Source organism: Erinaceus europaeus, chromosome 4 (genome assembly GCF_950295315.1).
Source record: "Erinaceus europaeus chromosome 4, mEriEur2.1, whole genome shotgun sequence".
Lineage (NCBI taxonomy): Eukaryota > Metazoa > Chordata > Mammalia > Eulipotyphla > Erinaceidae > Erinaceus > Erinaceus europaeus.
In genome coordinates this window covers 117,889,294-117,911,279 of record NC_080165.1, presented here as the reverse complement: position 1 = coordinate 117,911,279, position 21,986 = coordinate 117,889,294, and the positions used below count along the sequence as shown (strand labels likewise).

Sequence of the window (21,986 nt, the reverse complement as noted above, 5' to 3'; positions counted from 1 at the left end):
TTTGACAGTGCAAGTATGAAATGAGAGAAATTTTCAGCAATAATGGGTAGAAATCAATTAAATGGTTAGAACAGTATTTCATGTGCAAGATGAAGATATTATATTTACAATGGGAAAATAGTTTGTCTACTTTATATCTGATGTTATCCTGTAGCCTTTCATGCTAACCTTGGTTCTATCTGGAAACATTTTTCTTAAGGTTCTTGCAGTGATTAAGCTTCTAAGGAAGGAACTTTTGAACCTGAGATAACAAATGCCTATAGTAGTCATATATGAGGTATTAACCAGTATTATGGCAGCTACTGCCCTAGTTTAGTAGAAAATGTGTTCCTGACCTAAAATCATCTATATTCTTCTTGTCATTCTCTTTGCCTTGGCACAATTTCATAATTCTTAGGTTGGAACAGAAAGTCTTGCAGATGCTGCTGTAATACACATGGATCAGTAAGAACCCCAGTTATAACGTATTTCTTAAAACAGTCACTGCCTGCATCAATCCAGTCAAAGGGAAGAAGCACCTAGCCACAGAGAATGTGATTGTTGTTGCAGTTTAGATAACTGCAATTGAAATAATAGTGCCAAACAATGCTGGTCATGCTACTGAATACAGAGTGTTGCAGAGAATGAGATTATAGTAATAATTTGATTAAGCCCTGATCCAGATGTCAAAGCTTCTCTCTCCCTCTGTACCTCTAGTTCTCTTCCTTGATTTCTACCAAGTCTTAGCTATTTTAAGGAGAAAGGGGATTTGAGATGAAGCTGAAGTCTCTGAGTTTTACTATCCTACCCATCCCATTGAAGGAAAAGAGACCTAAATTCAACTAATGTGGCATGAACACAGCTTACAGTGGAGAAGCAAGCTAAAAGCTATGGGTAAATTCAATAGCTGTAGTTTTCATTGCTGAATTGTACGTCATGATGAAAGCATATTGAATCCAGAAAGGATTTTTCTGCAAAAGAAGCAAGTAAAGAGGTACCTCACAAACTTAATGGGTGACACAATTTGAATGATCTCTTTAGAGCTTCAGGTGTCTTTGGTTTTGCTGACTGGAGCTCTTGGTAAAGTGAAATATCCTCAACAAGAAGGTTAGAGGGTGCTGGACTCATCAAGACTCATAACAGATACCAAACACTGTCCTTTAGAGTCCTGTGAATACCTGTCCCTTGTAATTCTTCGGCCTGGTAGTATTCCATTGACGTGGGCCAACTTAGACTCAATAAATGACGAGGTGGGCAGGGCTCCCCAAAGTCTTGACTGTCAAACGGAAATGATATAGTCATAATTACAGCCAAACTGATATCAGCATCATCTTAATTTTATAGGAAGCGGCAGCATTTCCTCTAGGGACAGTTTTATCCTGCTTAATCACAGGAGGTTCCCTTAAATGTCTGAGTCTGGCTCTGATCATTTGACTAAATTAAAACCTAATGATATCCACTGGGATGCCAGGACTGCTGAGTTCACCAGCTATGCAGAAAAAAAGGATATTGTCCCTACTCTGTCTATAATTCAAGGCAGTCTCATAGAGGTTCTCATGAATCTTGTTATATATTTACTCACTCTGGGAATGTTGCCAATGACCTAGTTATTTGGTTTGCCACTTGAAAAATTACCAACTGGCAGGCAAAAACCATCCCTTTAGAAGCCCACAGGCTGCGGAAATGGTTAATCTGTCAGGATCATTCATGAAGACACTTACGGTATAGGCCGATTCTCTGATGAGAACCAACAGGAATCAAGCTGCTAGTTTAACTTGCACTGCTGGGATTGCCCTGTTGCTGCCCCAATTAATTATCATACTGGACAGAAAACACACACCTCAGTGCAGACTAAACTTCAAATATGGAATACTGTTTCTACTCTGTGACAGGCATGATAAACTAGTGATTTCTGCTAGCTGGTTTATCTTGATGATGATATTGTGGCGGCATATATTTACCTATTCCTGTTCCTGGCAAGTTGACTGCATTGCTCTTCTGTTTTTGTGGATTGTCAGTGATGCTTCACTGATACTGTCATGTTTTAGATTATAATTTTACAGGTTTGTTTTTTTTCAGGGTTCTCTGTGTGCAGTCTTAAAACTGCACTGGTTTAGAAGAACTTCCAATTATGTTAATAGAAGAGATGTTCAGATTTTAAAATTAAGGTTCATATGGACATTGGAAAAAAAATGGAACTGCACCCCTCTCCCACCTTGACAGTCACAAAATTGAGGAGCAAAATTCTTCAGAAGTTATTTAGGACGTTGTTAGCCTTGGATTTATGAAAGTGCAAGTGACTTTAGAAATTAAAACACTTTTAAAAATATATACTTAATGTATTTTATTTTATTGAGGGAGAGACAAAGAAACAAGAAGATTCAGAGAGAGATCAGAGCACTACTCAGCTCTAGTGCTTTTTTTTAAAGATTTTATTTATTTTTTTATGAGAAAGATAGGAGGAGAAAGAAAGAACCAGACATCACTCTGGCACATGTACTGCCAGGGATTGAACTCGGGACCTCATGCTTGAGAGTTCAAAGCTTTACCACTGTGCCACCTCCTGGACCACATGTTTTTTGTTTGTTTGCCTCCAGGGTTATCACTAGGGCCCAATGCCTGCACTGTGTATCCACTGCTTCTGGAGGCCATCTTTTTTTCCATAGTTTTCCAATAGTTGTTACTATTGTTGTTGTTGTTGTTGGATAGGATAGAGAGAAACTGAGAGACGAGGGGAAGACAGAGAGGGGGAGAGAAAGATAGACCTACAGACCAGCTTCATGGCTTGTGAAACAAGCTCCCTGCAGGTGGGGAGCCAGGGGCTCAAAACCTCAGGCATGAAAGTCTTTTTGCATACCCATTATGCTATTTCCATGACCTAAACACACTCTTTGTATGCCTTCTCTTATTTAGCATCTACACAAACCATTTGCCATTATACTTCTTTTTTTTTTTCCATGTAGTCAATATGTGTAGCATGATATTGTAGCAAATACCAAGTTCAAGTCTCTGCTATTATGTATCAGCTGTCCACAGTTCATAATAGCTTTATTTTTATCAGAATATAGGGCAGTCCACATTGGTTGCACTTAAAGTACTGAAAGGTGAAACTGAAGGGACTCTATAGACTCCGTGGAGTTCGGATTTCCATTTTTCACTATTTTAAAATACAAGGGAAAGACCAGGTAGTGGTGTATCTGATTGAGTGTACATGCTACACTGCTCAAAGATACAGGTTTAAACCCCTGGTCACCACTTTCGGGGGTGGGAAAAGCTTTGCCAGTGGTGAAGCAGTACAGTAGGTGTATCTCTCTATTTCTCCCTCTCCTTCCCTATTTCCTCTCAATTTCTCTGTCTCTGTCCAACCAAATTAATTAATTAAACTTAAAAAAAAACCAAAAGGGAAACTAAGCATTTACCTACTATATATAAAACTCACTAACATTTGTGTTGCTTGTATTTATTGTGGTTTTAGGCTTTGGAAGTGAACTTAGGGGCTTTGTGTATATGCAGCATTGCTAAGCCAACCTCCTATGTCCAGTTTAGTTTGCATTCACTCTGTATACTTAGAGGTAAGGGAAAGAGGAAAGAGGGAGAGACAGACACAGAGAGAACAAAGATGAAAAGTCACCAGAGCACTGCTCCACCCATCAATGGAGTTCCCTTTGATGCTGTCCAGGGTGTTTCCATTTATGTGCTGCTAGGGATCAACCTTTGGGCGTCACACAGAGTATAGTCTATGCTCTCTTTGCTGAATTGACTCCTAATCTCACCGCTATCAGCCTTAAGAAAAACTTTCGATTCCATACTTACCTGGCAAGGGAGATACCATGATCAAGAAAAATTTTCAATTCCACAGCTAGAGCAATGGCTTAACTTTTTAAAAAATATTTTTATACTTATCTATTCCCTTTTGTTGCCCTTGTTGTTTTATTGTTGTAGTTATTGATGTCGTTGTTGTTGGATAGGACAGAGAGAAATGGAGAGAGGAGGGGAAGACAGAGAGGGGGAGAGAAAGACAGACACCTGCAGACCTGCTTCACTGCTTGTGAAGTGACTCCCCTGCAGGTGGGGAGCCGGGGGGCTCGAACCAGGTTCCTTACGCCAGTACTTGTGTTTCGTGCCACCTGCGCTTAACCCGCTGCGCTACCGCCTGACTCCCGGCTTAACTTTTAAAGCATCAAATTTGCATGCTTGAGGATTCCTGTTTAATCCCTGGCACTGCATGAACCAGAGTGGTACTCTGGCTTGTGTTATTCTCTGTGTCATGTGACACACTCTCTCATATGTAATAAACACAGTAAATATTTAAAAATAGAACTTATATTTCCTTTTAATTTGGATATTTTACTAACCTACCCTTCCTTCTTTCCTCCCTTCCTTCCTCCCCTATTCCTTTCCTTCTGCCACAGGGTTATTATTGGGGATTGATGTCTGCACAATGAATCTATAATTCCCTGCAGCCATTTTCTCCTTTGCTTTTATTGCCCTTTTTATTTGATGGAACAGAGAAATTAAGAGCACAAGGGAGACAGAGGGAGAGTGAAAGAGAGACATCTGCATCCCTGTTTCACCGTTTGTGAAGCTACCCTTACGCATGTGAGCACTGGGGTCTTGAACCTGGGTCCTTGAACATGGTTGTGTGTAATCACACAAGTGTGCCACTGTTCAGCTCTTATATTACTTTTATTATTAACTTGATAATTTTTCATTATCACTGTTGTTATTTAAAAATTTCATCATTATTATTTCATTGCTAAATGTAGCATGTTAGAATAATTAGCAGCATTGACAATTGCATGCCTGACTTTGTTTTTTTAATTAAGAAAAGAGACATTAATAAAACCATAGGATAAGAGGGATACAGTTCCACACAATTCCCACCACCCAATCTCCATATCCCATCTCCTCCCTTGATAGCTTTCCCGTTCTCTATCCCTCTGGGAGTATGGGCCCAGGGTCCTTGTGGGTTGCAGAAGGTGGAAGGTCTGGCTTCTGTAGTAGCTTCCCTGCTGAACCTGGGCGTTGACTGGTCAGTCTATATACTCCCAGTCTGCATCTCTCTTTTCCTAGTAGGGTGGGTCTCTGGGGAAGTGGAGCTCCAGTACACTTTTAAGGATGTATTCCGGAAACAAGTATTATTGAATGAAAATTTTTTGGTAGACAGCATCTTCTAAAATATGATGCTTATGTTGGGAAAAATATGTAATGGATGGAAGCTTTCATTTTACACGTAAGAAACAGACTTAGAATAAATGGTTTATCAATTTATTTGTTCCAGGCCACATAACTAGTTGGTGTCAGTTGGGACTGTAAGGTATCCCCGCAGGATTAGTTCTTAAACTAGTGTTAAGATGCTATCAATGTAAATTTCCTCCTTAGTTATAACAGTACATAGTGAAGATATATTAAATACTTTTATGAACCAAAGAAAACTTTGATATTCTAGTATTATAAGCTGAGATAAAGATGTTTTTCATCACAAAAAAAAGTTATTTGTAAATTTTAAGAGCTAAAACTGTAAGAGACAGTTGTTTTCAAGTGTACATTTCTCGTGTTTACAATATTTTTATCATACTTTACTCAGTGATTTTCCTCTTACCTCATTTTACTCATCCAGTGACACTGTGATGAGATAATGTCATCTGTCTTGTCTTTCTTTATTTATTTCTTTTTTTTTAAATTATCACCAGGGTTATTGATGGGACTTGGTGTAGGCACTATTAATCCACCACTCCTGGAAATCATTTTTTTTTTTCTACTTTATTTGTTAGGACAGAGAGAAATAGAGAGTGGCGAGGAAGATAGAAAGGGGGAGAGAGAAATAGACACCTGCAGAGCTGCTTCACCATTCTTGAAGGGTTCCCCCCTACAGGTGGGTAGTGGAGTCTTGAACCCATGTCCTTCCAGTTTTTTTGGTTTTAGGGTTTTAGGTATGGTTCATTTGGGCCTCTGTTGTAACAAAAGTATATAACAAGAGTAGAAACAGTTTTTTTTTTTTCCTTCAGTGAAAATAACGAATGATTTATAATCCTTTAAGAAGTTAGCTATTTTAGAAGCATATTGTGTTGGAATTAAAACCTCAAGCATATGCCACAGTACTCAAAAAACTCCATTAGAGATTTGAATGCTATGACATTACTCTTAGAGTTCTTAATATAAACAAGGAACTTGACCTTTCAAAAGGGGGAGGGATTAAGTCATGGACAAGTAGGTAGTAATGACTGTCATGTAAATGTAATGCTTTCAAAACCTGTGCAACACATAGAATGTTCACGCTTTCCTCCTTTTTCAGCATTAGCAGTGGCACCAACAACCAGTACTACTATGAGACAACAGCACAGTCTTTGATTTCTGTGCCTGAAATAGGTAATAGATTTTTACTTAGTTCCCCCCTGGTAAATGAAAACTTCAAGAACTCACTATACTACAAATCACTTATAACGAGGTATTATTTACTCCTTGGCTGGCTGTTTTGAACCTCACACTGCAAAGATCAAGAATAACAAGAACAGGGGCCAGGTAGTGGCACACCTGGCTAAGTGCACATGTTACAATGCGTAAGGACCCAGGTTTGAGCCCCTAGTCTCCACCTGCAGAGGGAAAGCTTTGCAGGTGGTGGAGCAGGACTGCAGGTGTCTCTCTCTCTCCCTATCTCCCCCTACCCTCTCGATTTCTGACTGTTTCTGTCCATTGAATAAAGATAATAAAAAATTAAAACAAAATGTCTTTTTAAAAAGAGAATAAGAAGAACAGAATTCATCCCAGAATTATGTAGGCTGATTGAAGACAGCTTATTCTCCCATTGCTGTAAATGTTAACTTGAAGCATCATATGTGGAATTTGTAAAATAGCCTTAGTCTCTTTTATGTATCTGTGAGAAATATTTAAAGGTATAAGTAGAAAATGTTGCATAATGTTCTTTTTCTCTGAAGAAAACATTTCATTTTTATAAGCAATTGGAAAAAAAAGAACCTCAGTGCCAAAGAATAGATTTGATTTGTCCTTATCTTTTCAATTGAACTCTTCTAAATTTTGCTTTTGCCTTTAAAATTTAACATTTTGTTTATTATTATTTATTGTTAATACATAACTAAATGTAATTTTAAGCACAAAAGGCTTTATTTTAGAAGATATTTTATACAAAATGATAACTTCTGAATAAACATTTATAATGTATTCATCTTTTCCTCTACCTCAAATTTTAAAAAAACATTAAAATGAGATAAATAAAATTCTTATAATTATTTTCCTACTTTGTGCCTACATATTCTTTGGAGAAGAAGACAAAATTGTGCTTTTTGGAGATATGTAATAATGAAAATAAAATCTCACATGCCTTCTCTTTCACCTAAAATAACTCAAAATTAACCTTTAAAATCCATACAGTGCTAACTGGGAATTTAAATGAATAAAAACCCTGTCGATATTAACTTACTATGAAGTATTCTACAGAGTTTGCTTTCAAAGAAATTGTAAACTTGTCTTTTGGGTATTTAATGAGGGAATTTAACTCTAGTAATACACCAGTGGACTATGAATGTGTTGCCATGACAGCAGTTTGCCAGCCTAGGAGTCAGGGTAAAGGCTGTAAGTTAGATCCCTTTTAAAGGCTGGAGTTGTTGATGGGGATGACCTCTGACAGCAAGTTCTCTTACTATAAACAGAAAGGCGTGGAAAGCCATTGCTAGGAGCCAGTATCGAGATTACTCTTCAGATCCCCTGGTTAACCTAAATAGCTGCTCTGCTTCTGGAGCCTGGGGCTTCATGCCAGAACAAGGCGTTTTCAAGGCTACCTGGATGTTGGTTAGAGGCTTAAACTTTTCAGAGCGCTCTGTAATCCTCAAACTTGGTTTCATTCCTCTCACATTGGAGAGTGGGATTTATTGGCTGTTGAACTTTACACACGCATTCAAACCCAAAATCTACTTGCAAATAAAACTGGAATCAGTTTCAGATTTCTGGACTTTGAATGAGGTAAGTTGTATTTAGCTTTTGATTGAAACATTATCATATAATATTATGTGATAAGTGTCAGTTTAAATATAGACAATCATATCTCAGAACAACATTAAGTAAGTTGTTTGAGTTTTTCTCAGTACAAGGATGATATATATATATGTATATTCCATCACTAACCCAGGCAGAAATTATAAAGAAATTTTATCTTTTGCTGCTACTTCATAAAATTTTACTATTATAATTGAATTATGTCTATGATGAATGGAATATAGATAATGCAATAATTGACAATTAGTTGAATTTTACCAGGAAATTTTAATAGTTGACTTGAGAAGTTTTTCCTTGTAGATGCATACTACGGCATTTCAAAACAATACTAGTTACTTAAATAAACAATATAGACATCCTCTGTGTGATTTTTTTTGGGGGGGTTTTGATATTTTGTTTAAATTTTAATTTTCGTTGGATTTCAAATTTAGCTGGATCAACAAAAAGTGTTTCATATTTTAGGGGAACAAATATTTCTTTTTGTATATAGAAAGCTTTTTTCCCCTGATATTATGAAATATATAAATTCTGATTTGACTTATTTAAAATATTTTAAGTTTTGGGCTGGGGAGATAGCATAATGGTTATGCAAAGAGATTCACATGCCTGAAGCTCTGGAGCCTCAGATTCAATCCCCAGCACCACCATAAGCCAGAGCTGAGAAGTGCTTTAGTAAAATTATAATAATAATAATAACAACATTAAATAAAATATCTTAAGACTACAACAATAAAACAAGGGCAAAAAAGGGGAATAAATAAATATTAAAAAAGGAAAATAAAAAATATCTTAAGTATTTTATTGGTTTTGACCTCTGTTTTGATAATCTCTTATGCATTCTGTTTTATTTAAAACCTTGATATGGAAACCTAAGAGATGCTTTGGTTTGTATTTTTTTAATTATATTTCTTTGTATTTCAGTCTCAGGGGCATATGAGTTGTTTTACTTTTTCAAGGTGCTAGCAAGTGGTATGAATTACTACAAATAAATTTTTTAAAAGGACTCCTTCATTCAGTACAACTAAAGGAAACTTTTTTCTATCAACATCTTTACTTTTTGTAAAAACAAAAAAACAACAGTAAAAATATTTTTGTGTGAAATTCAGGAGAAAAAAATGTCCCCTAATGTTAAGTATCTGTAAAAACTGATTTATTGCCAGAGTTAGATTGTTTAGGGAACCTGTTTGAAGTAAAGGAGGATGAATTATCATAGCCAATAAGGTTTCCAATTTGGTTTCCAGGGTCTACTGGGCATCAGTCAGCACTATCTAGTTTTTCTGATTGTTTTTAAAGCTATAATTACTATTTTTTGAAATCATATGTCATTGAATAATGAAATTGTATGACTTTATTTTGGTTATCTTTGTAATCAGAAATCCCCCCAAATGCTAAAATGCTGTTTATCAAAATGTTAGCAAAAGAAAGCATCAAAAACCATTAAACTGTTATCATTGTGACTTCTTAGGGGAAGGTGAAGAGAAGACTGAAAAGAGGATGAGAGGGAGAGAGAGAGAGAGAGAGAGAGAGAGGGAGAAGGACTGATTGAGAAGTCAATTAAAATTTTTTACTTTTTTTCTCCTTCTCTAAATTCTCTGTAAATCATGGTAGCTAGAGTTTTTCTTTTTACTTTTCCTTTTGAGAATGATCTGACTTTTTGAGCTCATAACCACCAGCAGTAGGAAGGTGGCTGTGAGGCTGTATGCGGTAGAGTAGTCTCTGGTTTTGCTATGGGGAAATGTCACAAGCCAGTTTTGAAGGTATTGCAGCTGTTGAAGAAATACAAAAGCCACATGACTTTCTAAGTGTGTATTGAGGAAACCAGGATAAATGGTGATAGAACAAGCTCTCTTAGAAAGCCATTTTATTGAGGTCAAAGAGAGAAAAAAAATCGTTAAGTATATCTCAGTTATTTATTAGGTTTACCTAGGATGAGACAGTCAGTACAGACAGAGCTAATCTACAATTCCTTTACTCGTTTAACCCCTGAGTTTTACTCCTTTGTGGGTCCATTATACATTGAGACTTTATCTTTTATTATAGACACATATTTAGGACAAAAACTTTATGAAATTACAAGGAAGAATTTCACTGCCATCCAAGGAGTTAATTTCTGCATTTGGAAATGTTTAAGTTGAAGTTACATGGGACTTTCTTTTAACAAAGATGTATGTGTGAAATATATTTCACACTGAACTGTTTTGTCTTACTCTCTTAGCTTTATTCAAAATGTCACTTTAATTTGATGAAAACTTACTTGAACAGAAAGCGTATAGCTTGTGTGTGAAGAATGTAACTAGGCAATAATCTGTTTTTTAAACTCTGCTAACATAGAATTTAATTTTCAAGACTTGAGGAAAAGTGATTTGTAACTAAGGTTATGCAAGATATGCTTTATATATATAGCTTTTAAAGAACATATTTAAACATTTTAAATGTTGCTAGAACATTGCCAAAATATTAAGGTTGAAGTGATATGTGTTTGTGTATTTTAATTTTTCAAACAGAGTGCTTGATGTCAATACCCTAGGATTTCTCTGTAAAACTTGCTTTATTATGGAATATCAATAATTCAAATGTAATATTTAAGAGCCTATCTCTCTGTACATATTTATAGTTTTTGTTCAACCTGCTCTACCAGAAATATTTTAATCATATGTAAAGTAACTTAAATTTATATATACATGTATACATCATCAATTTAAAATTCCCTTTTATATTTTACAGTCTAATCAATTTACTTTTAAATTCAAAATTTTTACAGTTTTCCTTAAAAGCTGTTATAATACTACTGGGCACATTGGAAAAGATTTTACATTCTCATTGAACATATCTTCAGACTTTTATTTATTTATTTTTTAAGCTTTATTTTTATTAGATAGAGACAGAGAGCAATTGAGGAGAAGGAAAGGTAGAGATGGAGAGAGACAGACAGACACCTGCAGCCCTGCTTCGCCACTTATGAAGCTTTCCCCCTGCAAGTGGGGACCAGGGGCTTGAACCTGGGTCCTTATGCACTGTAGTGTGTCTGCTTAACCAGGTGCTCCACTGCCTGGTCCCATCATTTGACTTTTATACATACACATATATTCAAGCTTAAATGAGACTTTAATGGAAATTTTAATAAACTACATATAAAATTGGTAATTATGAGTATGTATATGTAATATATGTATACTAGACAATATATTAGCTGTTGTCCAAATTGAAGAGTTTAGTTTTCAACTATATCTATCTTTTTAAGTTTTTTAAAAAATTTTTTTATTATCTTTATTTATGGGATAGAGACAGTCAGAAATCAAGAGGGTAGGGGAGATAGAGAGGGACAGAGAAAGAGAGACACTTATAGCCCTATTTCACCACTTGCAAAGCCTTCCTTCTGCAGGTGGGGACTGGGGCTCGAACCTGGGTCCTTGTGCACTGTAACATGTGCTCACAACCAGGTGCACCACCACCCGGTCCCAGTTTTCAACTATATCTAATAGACAAATGATGCTGGGTACTGAAGAGTATATTACACAATGAGTGATATGCATACTTTAAAATAAATGATAACTAATCTACACCTATGGCTAAACACTTTTGAAGTTTCATGACTAAGATGAGCTGAATTTGTTAAATGTCTAAGGTTGTGTTGTATGGGGGCCTGTTGTGTTTGGCAGGCCATGATAAATGGGGACTTTTTTTTTTTTACCTCTGGCCAAAACATTCCAATATCTTTTTTTTTTTCAATTTTTTTTGTATTTACTTATTTTCCCTTTTGTTGTTTTATTGTTGTTGTAGTTATTATTGTTGCTATTGATGTCATCATTGTTAGATAGGACAGAGAAATGGAGAGAGAAGGGGAAGACAGAGAAGGGGAGAGAAAGATAGACACCTACAGACCTGCCTCACTGCCTGTGAAGAGACTCCCCTGCAGGTGGGGAGCCAGAGGTTCGAACTGGGATCTTTAAGCCAGCTCTTGTGCACATTCCAGTATCTAAAGATATCTAAAGATATTGGAATAAGAGAAGAAAACCTCAGAAAGTTGTAGAAGACATTGCCAAAAACATCGTCAGTATTCCTCTACTTAACTACCAGGTTCAGTACTTAAATTTATTATTATTTTTATTTTTTAAATTTTTATTTATAAAATGGAAATATTGACAAGACTATAGGATAAGAGGGATACATTTCCATACAATGCCAGATCATTATTTATTAGCAGTGCTAAATTATTAAGTAGTGGTAATACTAATTTTTACTTATGCAAATCAATAAATCTTCATTTGAATTGAGGCAAATGTAAACCTAAAGATTTTGGTATTTAATACTGGTGGCTTTCTTCTTTCCAGATTCAGTGAGAAAATGTATACTAGACAGCCGCTGAAATTTAATTAACAAGTTGGCATACTAAATAAGTTCTTATTCTTAGTTTAAAACTGAGTATTTCTTTTAACTTCTTTTTGTTCTAATGCTATGTAAAGAATTCAGCCATCAGGGGCCAGGTGGTGGTGCACCTCCTTGAGTGCACATGTTACAATGCACAAGGACCCAAGTTCGAGCCCCCTGTCCCCACCTGCAGGGGGAAAGCTTTGCTGTTGGCAGAGCAGTATTGTAGGTGTCTGTCTGTCTCTCTCCCTCCCTATCACCCCTTTCCTCTCAATTTCTGGCTGTCTCTATTCAATAAGTAAAGATAGTAAAAAAGAAAAAAAAAAAAAAGAAGACTTCAGCCATGGTTTTTTCACACTTGGGAATGCAAATAAACTTGTAATCAGAAGTTATGAAGGTATTTGAAACAAATAAACTATTTCTTAGATGTGGATTGTGCACTTTTGTGAGAAAAAAACATTTATTTATCATATGTGGCTGAATAATTTGGTTTCCAAACTGAAAGTTGAGAACATAGCTTATGACCTATAACGTTATAGGCTAAGGCATCTTGTGGTTCATTTGGTGGCTTTTGAAGTCTTGTGTTACTTTTGATACAGTCCCTGATGGGTAATAATGTAAAAAACACACCATTAGATGGAGTTTCACATTTTTCTGAATTTTTCATACACTAAACCTGGAGCTTATTGCAGGTGACAAAAGATTATGGCATAGTTAAGGGGAAAATGTACTTCAGAATTTTAAAAGCTTATGTGGTTTGGCATTTGATTTAGTACATATATGTGGTGCTTAAATATTTATGCTTTATTTCCCTGAATTGTTATTACTAAGTCATTTTTTTAGATATGTTTAACCTTAAAATGAACTCTAAAACAATTTGAACTCTATTGTGACAGTCTGAGTTAATGAGAATTTATAACATAAAGAATTTTACATTTAAAACATAATTACTCCCCAGTGTATGATTTTTCTATGACCTCTCTCTCCAATATCTGTGTCCTGGAAGGTCCCAGCATTTTATGTCACAAATCAAATAAGATCTTTCTTATGGCTACCCAAGAATAGAGGGGTAAAACAACTTCTGTTTCAGGATTTTGGAGGTACATTTCTGTTAACCTTATAACACTGCTGATGTGTATATATGTATGTGTGTGTGTGTGTGTGTGTGTGTGTGTGTGTGTGTGTGAAAGAGAGAGAGAGCAAGCGAGTACATGAGTATACACATGTGCTTTGTTGTTAAAGTTAAAATGGATTTTTTATTTATATCTTTGTACTTTATTGATGAATTACAATTCAAGAAGTATTATGGTAATTTTTTTTGAGATCAAATAACAGAACATCTCCAGTTAGCCAATATTGCCTAATAATTTTAAATTAATAAATAACTGAATGGTTTTAAAATAATATTAAAATAATTGAATGGCAGTTTTTAGAAACTGGCCCATGGTGTTGTGGGAGAGAAGCTTCAGTGAGGTATAATAGAGAGGTGGAAAGGAATATACTAAGAGAGAGGAATAAGAAAACTTTCTTGATTTTCGAAAAGAAATTTAGTGCTGATTTTTGTTTCCAAAGAATGAATTTTTAATCATCTTTTTAGATTACTTAAATTTTGAATTTTTCTCAAGACTAATTTTAGCCACCATTTGATAAAGTGGCATTAAAAAATCCCATTTGTACTGATATATTAAAACAAATAATTTTTTTATTTTTAAAGGCCTTATTTATTAATGAGAAATATAGGAGGTGAGATAGAAAGAACCAGACATCACTATGGCACATGTGCTGCCAGTGACCAAACTTGGGACCTCACTCTTGAGAGGTCAGTGACTTATCCACTGTGTCACCTGCCTGATGCACAAAAGCAATAAATTTTTAAAATATCTGAGATGAGATTTTTGTTCCAGAGGTTTATTTTATGCTTTGACTTTTTAGAAGTTGAGAACTAAATCATAATACATATGTAAAAATGTAAAATAGAACTTCTTGAGAAATGAGAATTTTATTTAAAGCCAACCCTAAGTTTGTATCTGTTTGTGATTAATGTTACAACGATTTTCCGATGGTCTTCTCAACATTTATGTTATAGATGTAGAAATAGCTTATCACATTATATTTCACATACTATGATAAGTTCAAGAATCAGATTAAATATTTCTATGAATATAAGTAATTCTCTTCCATTCTCTCAGAAGACAAGTAGTAGAATCGTTTTTGGCAAAAGCCAAGATTGTAGATCTATATATTCTGTAGACTATTAAAGCTATTGTTCTACATTATATATAACTTTATAAAAATTTCAAATTAATTCACATCCTAGTTTTACATTTTTACAGTTATGTCATTCTATGATTTATGAGGTAGAGTATAAAAAGGATTACTGAATTCCTACCTATTTAATTCAATTAACTGGATAAAATCATGAGCTGAGGAAGTCCATTGATCTCTGAACATGACTTAGTTTGGCTAACTGGGAAAAATTGATATGTTTTAGAGGAAATGAGAGACCTTTCTTATACCCCAGAACAAAGTTGAAAGCATTACCAAAAAAATGCACTTTAAATTTATATTATGTAATTAAAATTCAAATATGATTAAATTTTAAAGTTTCTAGTTTTCATTATATCAGAACCTAATGACAACTACAAGTTACCTATTCTTCTCTAAGAAGCAATTGTTAGCAACGATTTCATTCAACTAAATCATGAAGTTTATTTGAATTACTTATGTGTTTATTCATCCATTATTTTTATTGCCACCAGGGTTATTGCTGGGACTTGGGGCTTACCACTATACCATTTTCCCTTTTCAAAATATTGCTGTTCACAGCAATCTGTCCTTATATGCATTTGCTTCTATATATGCAAAAATAACTGCAGTATAATTAAAAAAATATTTATGTATTCCCTTTTGTTGCCCTTGTTGTTATATTCTTGTAGTTATTGTTGTTGATGATGTCGTCATTGTTGGACAGGACAGAGAGAAATGGAGAGAGGAGGGGAAGACAGAGAGGGGCAGAGAAAGATAGACACCTGCAGACTGTTTCACCACCTGTGAAGCGACCCCCTTGTAGGTGGGGAGCCGGGGGCTCGAACAGGGATCCTTATGTTGGTCCTTGTGCTTTGCACCCCGTGTGTTTAACCTGCTGCGCTACTGCCCGACTCCCTAGTATAATTCTCATTGGAGAAACAAATAGCACATATACTTATATCCATTATTTTCCTAGATAAGTAATGCATTCAAATTTAATTTGTTATATTTCCATTCTGTTTGGTGTTCTGGTGTTTGAGAAATTTGCCAGATCCTGAACTCTAATCTGTGATCCCAGGAAACATCTCAAGGGAGTCAAGGTACTAAAATGCTTACACGGATTCATCTGTGTTGCAGCAAAGTAAACTGATAGATGACTGAAAGTAGAATGGTACAGAGATGGTTTACAGACTCCCCAGCCCCACCTCCCAAGCAGGGTTACAAGGTTTGGAACAGGCACAGTACACAGACTTGGGAAATGCTCTGTGCCCCTTCAGACACACAGCTTTTATACTTCTCTTTCTTAGAAGCCTAGGTGCAGACTGGAATTCTCCTGATAAAACATGTATCTTGCAGTTAGAAATACAACATCACCAGGAGATAAACAGTCATTATTCCAAAGAGTCTCACCCCCTCTGCAGCATGCAAAAAAAGAGACATAGCAACATAGTCATGAAACCAACAGTTGATTTAACAATACAAGCCACTGAAATGTGCAAACAAAACCTAAATACTCCACTTCCAGCCATGAGGTGATTTTACTCCTATGTGGAATGTGGAGAATTGGAACACACAAATTTGTAAGAAGAGGAGAAGGAAGAAGAAACAAAACTGTCTATAAGATTTTCCTGAGAACTATGATGGTTAATTAGTTGGAGGGAGGTGAAACAGAACTTTGATGGTGAATGTGACATAAAATTATACCCTGTAATCTTATAAATCTTGTAAATCACAAATAAAAGTAAATATACAGTAAAAGTATACTACTAAAAATATACTTATAAAAGTAAATAGCAAGATGTGACCAGACTTCCCTGGACAGACAACCCCACCAATGAGCCATGGAGCTCCACTTCCCCAGAGCCTTTCCCCACTAGGGATAGAGAGAGACAGGATGGGAGTATGGATCGACCTGTCAATGCCCATGAACTGATGATCCTTCTTAGCCGACTGAATCCACATGGATCCCAGTCACTTTCAAAGCCAGCAACAAGCAGCTCAACCTGACGCTGTTGACTGGCTACGGAAGAAGGGCAAACGCTAGAAGAAGAAGCGGGGAAGCAATTACAGAAGCCAGACCTTCAACCTTCTGCATCCTACAATGATCTTGGGTCCATACTCCCAGAGGGTTAAAGAATTGGAAAGCTATCAGTGGAGGGGATGGTATACGGAGGTCTGGTGGTGGGAAATGTGCGAAGCTGTACCCCTCTAATCCTATGGTTTTGTCAATGTTTCCTTTTTATAAGTAAAAAAATTTAAAAAAGTAAATACAGGGCTGGTGAAACAACTCAGTTTAGTAATACACCACGTTGCTGTGTTTGTGACCAGGTTTGAGCCCAGCCCCCACCACACTGATGGGAGCTTTGGTGTTGTGGTCTCTTTCAGTCTTTTTGTTTCTCTACCTCTCTGTCTCTACCTAATAATATTTTTAAAAATTATTGAAAAAAAAACAATAGAATCTCTAGAAAGTTGAAAGAAGAATTGATGAAAGATACAAGACTTGAGTTATCAGAGAGAAAATTTGGAAAATTCATTTTAAGGAGATTTCAAGAAATTAAGAACTATTTCTTAACAAAGAGAAATAAATTCAGAAAGAAATTGAAAAACTTAAATCCCATACTACGTATACTGAAAGTATGAAGGAAAATTTCAGAGTTACAGATGTGAGGGATACCTGGAACATGTTCCAATCTCAAATGATAAACCCAGGAAGACAAATTAGTCATACAGAGAAGAGAACAGTAGGACTAGAGTACAAAAGTCACAGCACAGAAGCCAGACCTTACACCTTCTGCACCCCATAATGGTCCATACTCCCAGAGAAATAAAGAATAGGAAAGCTATCGAGGAGGGCATGGGATACGGAGTTCTGCTGGTGGGAATTGTGTGGAGTTGTACCCTTCTTATCCTATGATTTTTGTCAGTGTTTCCTTTTTAGAAATAAAAATGAAAAAAAAAGTCACAGAACAATTTTAAATTAAAGAAGGTGGAGGGAAGAGTGTTAGGAAAAATTATGCAACTCTCTGAGAAATAAGACATTCAGTTAGAAACAGAAATGTAATGATGATAGAAATCCAAGAATGAAAAGAGAGAATGGACAGCATATCATATTCAATGGAATAATAGCAGAACATTTTCCAAAGTCTTGGGAATTCCAGAACTTTGACCAGCAGGAGCACAGAGAACACCTAAATCTCTGAATCCAAAATAACCTTCTCTGAGAAACATCTTCATAAAACTTTTAAAATCATAGAAAAAAATATTACAGACTGTAAGAAAATTTCGTAAAGAAGTAGGATAATAAGGCTCTCATCAGGTTTCTCAGCATAAACTCTGGAGGAAAAGACATATTCAAAATAGTGAAACATATAAAATACTGTTGTCCTACAAATTCATCATTCTTATATGATGTAGAAATACACCAGATCTGCCTTGTAAGAATTATTGAAAAGAATCACACAAGAAAAGAAGAAAGAAATACTAACTCTGAGTTAGGTGATACGTAGTAAAAATAAACCCAGAGACACAAACAACAATAAATAGAAAGAATAGTGGGATTTGAAAGAAATTGCCAGAGCAGTACATTCAAATTATGATAAGAAGAGCCCAGCTTTAAAAAGCCTGCTTATGAATAACACATAGCTCACTGAAAAAAAATTAAGAATTTTCTCCGTATCAGTGAAAATGAAGAACCTAGCTATCAGACCCAGTGGGATACAGCAAAAGTAGTCCTGAGAGAGAAGTTCATAACAATACAGGGCCACATTCATAAAGAGGAGAAATTGCTAATAAATATTCTCAGAATCCAACTGAACCAACTAGAAAGGAAGCAATAAACAGATCCAAAGCTCAACAGGAGACTGGAGATAGTAGAAATCAATGAAATAGGAGGGAGGGAGGGAGGGAGGGAAGGAAAGGGAGAGAGAGAGAGAGAGAGAGATTGCCAGGATGATTAATGAAACCAAGAACTGGTTCTTTGAAAGGATAAATAAAATAGATAAACCACTAGCTACACTCATTAAAAGGGAAAAAAAAAGAGAGAAAGCTATGGAAAAATTATTCAAGAAAATGTTCTCTTTCAACAAAACTGGAAATTACAATTGTTGGAAAGATGTGAAGAAAATGCAGCTCTGGTATACTGTTGGCATGAGTGCAAACTGGTGCAGTGTCTGTGGAAAACAATACAGAGAATCCTTAAGCAAATTAAAATATCTTACAATCCAAAAATAACACTCATAGGCATATAGTTAACATACATAAAACCAGTAATTCTAATAGATATGTGGACCCCTGTGCTCATCACATTGGTGACAATAGTCAAGGTATGACAGCATCCTGAATAGCTATCTCTGGATCACTGGATCAAGAAGTTATAGGATATATATTAATGTAATACTGCTCTGTGCTTAAGTAAGATAATTTTTGTATCCTTTAGTCAAACTGGATGGAACTGGAGGTGATTATGCCTGGTAAATAAGAGGTTTAAAACAGCTGCTGGATTGAGTTGCTCATATGTGGAATGTAGTTAATAAAAGCATACAAACTTGATCAACCCCCCCCCCCCAAAAAAAAAGATAAAAAATGATGGTTGTTGTGAGGAGGTGTGATGGGGCAAATAAGCATTGGTGGTGTGTGAAGTGAAATCTTATTATTTATTTATTTTTGGCCTCCAGGGTTATCATTGGGGCTCTGTGCCTGCACTACGAATCCACTGCTCCTGTGATTATTTTTTTGGATAAGAGAGAGAAATTGAGAGGGGAGTGGAAGATAGAGGGGGAGAGAGAAAGATAGACTCTTGCAGACATGCCTCACCCGCTTGTGAAGTGACCCCTCCCCCCCCCCCCCCCCCCCCCGCAGGTGAGGAGCTGGTGGCCTCTGACCAGGATCCTTGTGCAGGTCTTTATACTTTAGACTATGTACACTTAACCCAGTATGCCACCGTCCGGCCTCCCAAATTATATATATATATATATATATATATATATATATGCTTATTCATTGTAACAGTATACTTTTCACTTCACTTTTGAAGTTTATTGGATGGCTATAGAATTAGACTTTTCTTATTTTCTTTAAAAAAAAAAAAAGAATTAGACTTTTATTACCACACCAAGTAAGGTTACCAAAGAGCCTGTGTAAAATTTCTTTTTCCATTTATTGTGCCCTTTACTTATTACTTTAATGTCTTATGTGGAAAACTATTGGGATTATTCTATTTAACTTTTTTTAAAGAAGATCCTGGATGGAATATAAGAAAATTATTCTTTGTATTTTGTGTTAATTCTCTGCTTATTTAAATTATTATAAACTCAAGGTACAAGGTGTTCAGAGGATATAAAGTGTTACTTGCTCTTAAATATAATTGTGTAACATGAAGTATTTAAGAAATTATGACATCCTCTTTATATATATATTTTCTAGACATTGTAATTTAGTATTATTCTCACAAATACCACATTATGTTTAATTCTATGCCAGGGCTTCACATATGAGTGTTACCACAGATAGGAATAGCAATTTGTTGTTCCTGCCTTTTCTGTTGTATGACATTCTCACAGAAATGAAATGGTATCTTATTGTCGTCTTTATTTGCATTTCCCTGACAATCAGTGACTTGGAGCATTTTTTCATATATTTGTTGGCCTTTGGGATCTCTTCTTTGGTAAATATTCTGTTCATATCCTCTCCCCATTTTTGGATGGGATCATTTGTTTTCTTGTTGCTGAGTTTGGTGAGCTCTTTATATATTTTGGTTATTAAACTCTTGTCTGATGCATAGCATGTAAAGATCTTCTCCCATTCTGTGAGGGGTCGCTTTGTTTGGGTATTGGTTTCTTTTGCTGTGCAGAAGCTTTTTTTGATATGTTGCAGTCCAATTGTTTATTTTTGTTTTGCTCTTCTTTGCAATTGTATTTGTATCATTGAAGATGCTGTCCCTACTATTGCTGTTCTACATTGAGGGCAAGGTCCTATAGAGGCCAACAAGAGGGCTTATGGTCACTGAGTTTTATATATATTGTAAGAGTATTTCTCTTTAATTGTGTATATATTTCAGCAATCACCATTTGATTAAGTACCATTGACCTCTTCCATGGCAGGGTGTGTTCAAATGCAGGTCAAACTCTCTGGCTGTTGTTGCACTAATCAAGACAATATAAATATGCTTACTAAAATATGTTTAATTTATCTTCATAAATTCATAAATAAAGGTTTATGGAATCCAGAGGTGGTGCACCTTGTTGAGTGTACATGTTACATTGTGAAAGGACATTGTTTCTAGCCCCGGGTGTTCATCTGCAGGGAGAAGCTTCATGAGTGGTAAAGCAGAGTTGCAGTTATCTCTTTCTATCTCCCCCCAAAATTCTCTGTCTCTGTCCAAACTAAACTAAACTAAAATATAATAATAAAGATAAAGAAGACATTTTTAAAAATATGAAGGTTTGAATCCTTTTAGAGAAGCAGTGACATATTCTAAAATGTTTAGTCTTTTTATCACTTATTTGCTTTGAGATGCTTATTAACTGTTAGATGCAATGAGAGGGATCAGATTACAGACTGACAAATGTAACTCAAACACTATATGTACTGAGCCACTTCACTGGCCAACTACAAGTAATTTTTTTTTTTTGTCTTCAGTACATCTAAAACAGTTTCAAAAATGGATTAACATGTCAACTCTTGTTCTCTTTACTATTTGAGTTCAATTCATAGTCTGTTAATTTTGTTTTAGAAAAACCTGTTGGCATAATCCACTTAGCTACTTCCTCACGGCTCCTGGTTGTATTCAGGTCTTCACTGCTGTATTAAATGTTTCATTTAGTCTTCTTCTTCTTCTTCTAGCGTTTGCCCTTCTTCCGTAGCCAGTCAACAGCGTCAGGTTGAGCCTGATGTCTGCTTGTTGCTGGCTTTGAAAGTGACTGGGATCCATGTGGATTCAGTAAGCTAGGAAGGATCGTCAGTTTCCCCAATTAGTATTGGAAGAAATGTCTTAGTTCATTCTGGCTGCCATATCATATCACAGAGTGGATCACATATCAACAATAGAAGTATATTTCCCATAGTTTTGAAAACTTGGAAGTCCAAGATCAAGGTGTCTTATCTGGTGAGAGCCTGGTATATGTGTAGTCTTTTTGCAGTGTCCTCATAAAATACAGATGAGAGCTCAGTGAATTTTCTTTTATAAGCATTAATCTTATTCACAAAAATGCCACACTAATGACTTAAATACCTCTCAAAGGCTCTATTTTCTAATTTTAAGAGGTTAGGATTGACGAAAAAAAAATTCAGACCATAGGAGGGAACATGTGGTGAAGACTAGAGGTATAAGGATATATAAGTCATACTTTCCTAGAATTTACACTTTATTTGCACTAGGTTGTTAT

The 21,986-nt window shown here is 35.6% G+C and overlaps 1 protein-coding gene across 21 annotated transcripts in view; it reads left to right on the top strand.

Annotated features, from left to right (window-relative positions):
• EYA4 (EYA transcriptional coactivator and phosphatase 4) overlaps positions 1–21,986 on the top strand; it is a 318,081-nt gene that overhangs the window by 164,989 nt on the left and 131,106 nt on the right. For 4 of the 21 annotated variants that reach the window (XM_060190413.1, XM_060190411.1, XM_060190427.1 and 1 more), the window contains exon 1: positions 7,571–7,956. The exons of 7 other annotated variants lie outside the window; for them this stretch is intronic. In XM_060190413.1, coding sequence (XP_060046396.1) covers positions 7,747–7,956 — 210 coding nt within the window. In that variant the 5' untranslated portion in view covers positions 7,571–7,746. Of the gene's footprint in view, positions 1–7,570; positions 7,957–21,986 lie in introns of those variants that run through there. 10 more of the 21 variants (XM_060190416.1, XM_060190426.1, XM_060190412.1 and 7 more) reach the window with 5 other exon arrangements.